Source organism: Triticum aestivum, unplaced genomic scaffold, assembly GCF_018294505.1.
Source record: "Triticum aestivum cultivar Chinese Spring unplaced genomic scaffold, IWGSC CS RefSeq v2.1 scaffold167335, whole genome shotgun sequence".
In the NCBI taxonomy this organism is placed as follows: Eukaryota; Viridiplantae; Streptophyta; class Magnoliopsida; order Poales; family Poaceae; genus Triticum; species Triticum aestivum.
In genome coordinates, this window is record NW_025287524.1 from 1 (window position 1) to 1,110 (window position 1,110).

A 1,110-nucleotide genomic window follows, 5' to 3' on the forward strand; every position below is an offset into this window, starting at 1 on the left:
ACATGCAACATATGATGTCCAGGTTTATGTTTGACCTGGCTGCTATGCCTCTCTTCGGTGTTGATCCTGGCCTCCTATCATCGGAAATGCCACCCATGGTTGTCGCGGTTGCCTTGGACATAGTCATGGAGGTGGTATGCTTTCGGCACATGATGCCATCTTATTGCTGGAAACTGATGAGGTGGTTAAACATCGGTCCTGAGAAAAAGCTCAATGTGGAGCACACACTGCTACGAAGGTTCATCAAGGAGATGATGGAGAGGAGGAATATCAAGACGTGGCAAGTTAATAATGATGAGGAAGAAGAAGGTGTGGATATTGTATCTTTCTTCCTCGATGACCCATGCTACGCTAATGATGACTTGTTTTGTGCTATCACCATTGGCTACATGCTCGTTGCGAGGGACACAGTTGGAATAGCCTTGACATGGATCTTCTACAACCTCGCCCAGAACCCTAACATCGTTTCAATCATCCGCAACGAACTCTCACCGGTTCCTTCACATAAAGTAGTAGCTGGTGTTGGAACTATGGTGATATTTGAGCCGGATGAGACCAGATCTTTATCCTATCTTAGGGCTGCCTTGTATGAGACTCTTAGGTTGTACCCGCCGGCGCCTACTGAGCTCAAGACGGTGGTCGCTGATGATACAATGCCGAGTGGCCATGAGGTGCATGCCGGCGACGCCATCTTTATTTCTCTTCATTCCATGGGGAGAATGGAGGGCATATGGGGTAAGGACTGCCTTGACTATAACCCAGATAGGTGGCTCTTGAAGGATGGCAATGGTCTAAGGTATGTACCACCTCACAAGTTCCTGGCCTTTAACTCGGGGCCAAGGATGTGCCTCGGTAAGGAAATCGCGGTTATGCAGATGATGATTGTCGTGGCCTCAACGCTATGGAACTTCGATGTGCATCTGGAGAAAGGGCAAAGCATCGAGCCCAAGGCATCTTGTATACTAGAGATGAAAAACGGGCTTATGGTTAAGCTGAAGAAGCGAGAAGTGTAATATTAGACTCCTTTTTTTTGTATGTAAACATACTTACCAACCATCGGGACAGTCTTACACTGCCCACAATCACATTATTATCGGATAATAAAGGCAT

The 1,110-nt window shown here is 47.0% G+C and overlaps 1 protein-coding gene across 1 annotated transcript; it reads left to right on the forward strand.

Annotated features, from left to right (window-relative positions):
* Positions 1–2: 2 nt before the first annotated feature.
* LOC123178745 (noroxomaritidine synthase 2-like) lies at positions 3–1,013 on the forward strand. The gene has a single exon (XM_044591492.1). The coding sequence runs from the start codon at positions 3–5 to the stop codon at positions 1,011–1,013; it is 1,011 nt and encodes a 336-aa protein (XP_044447427.1).
* Positions 1,014–1,110: the final 97 nt, after the last annotated feature.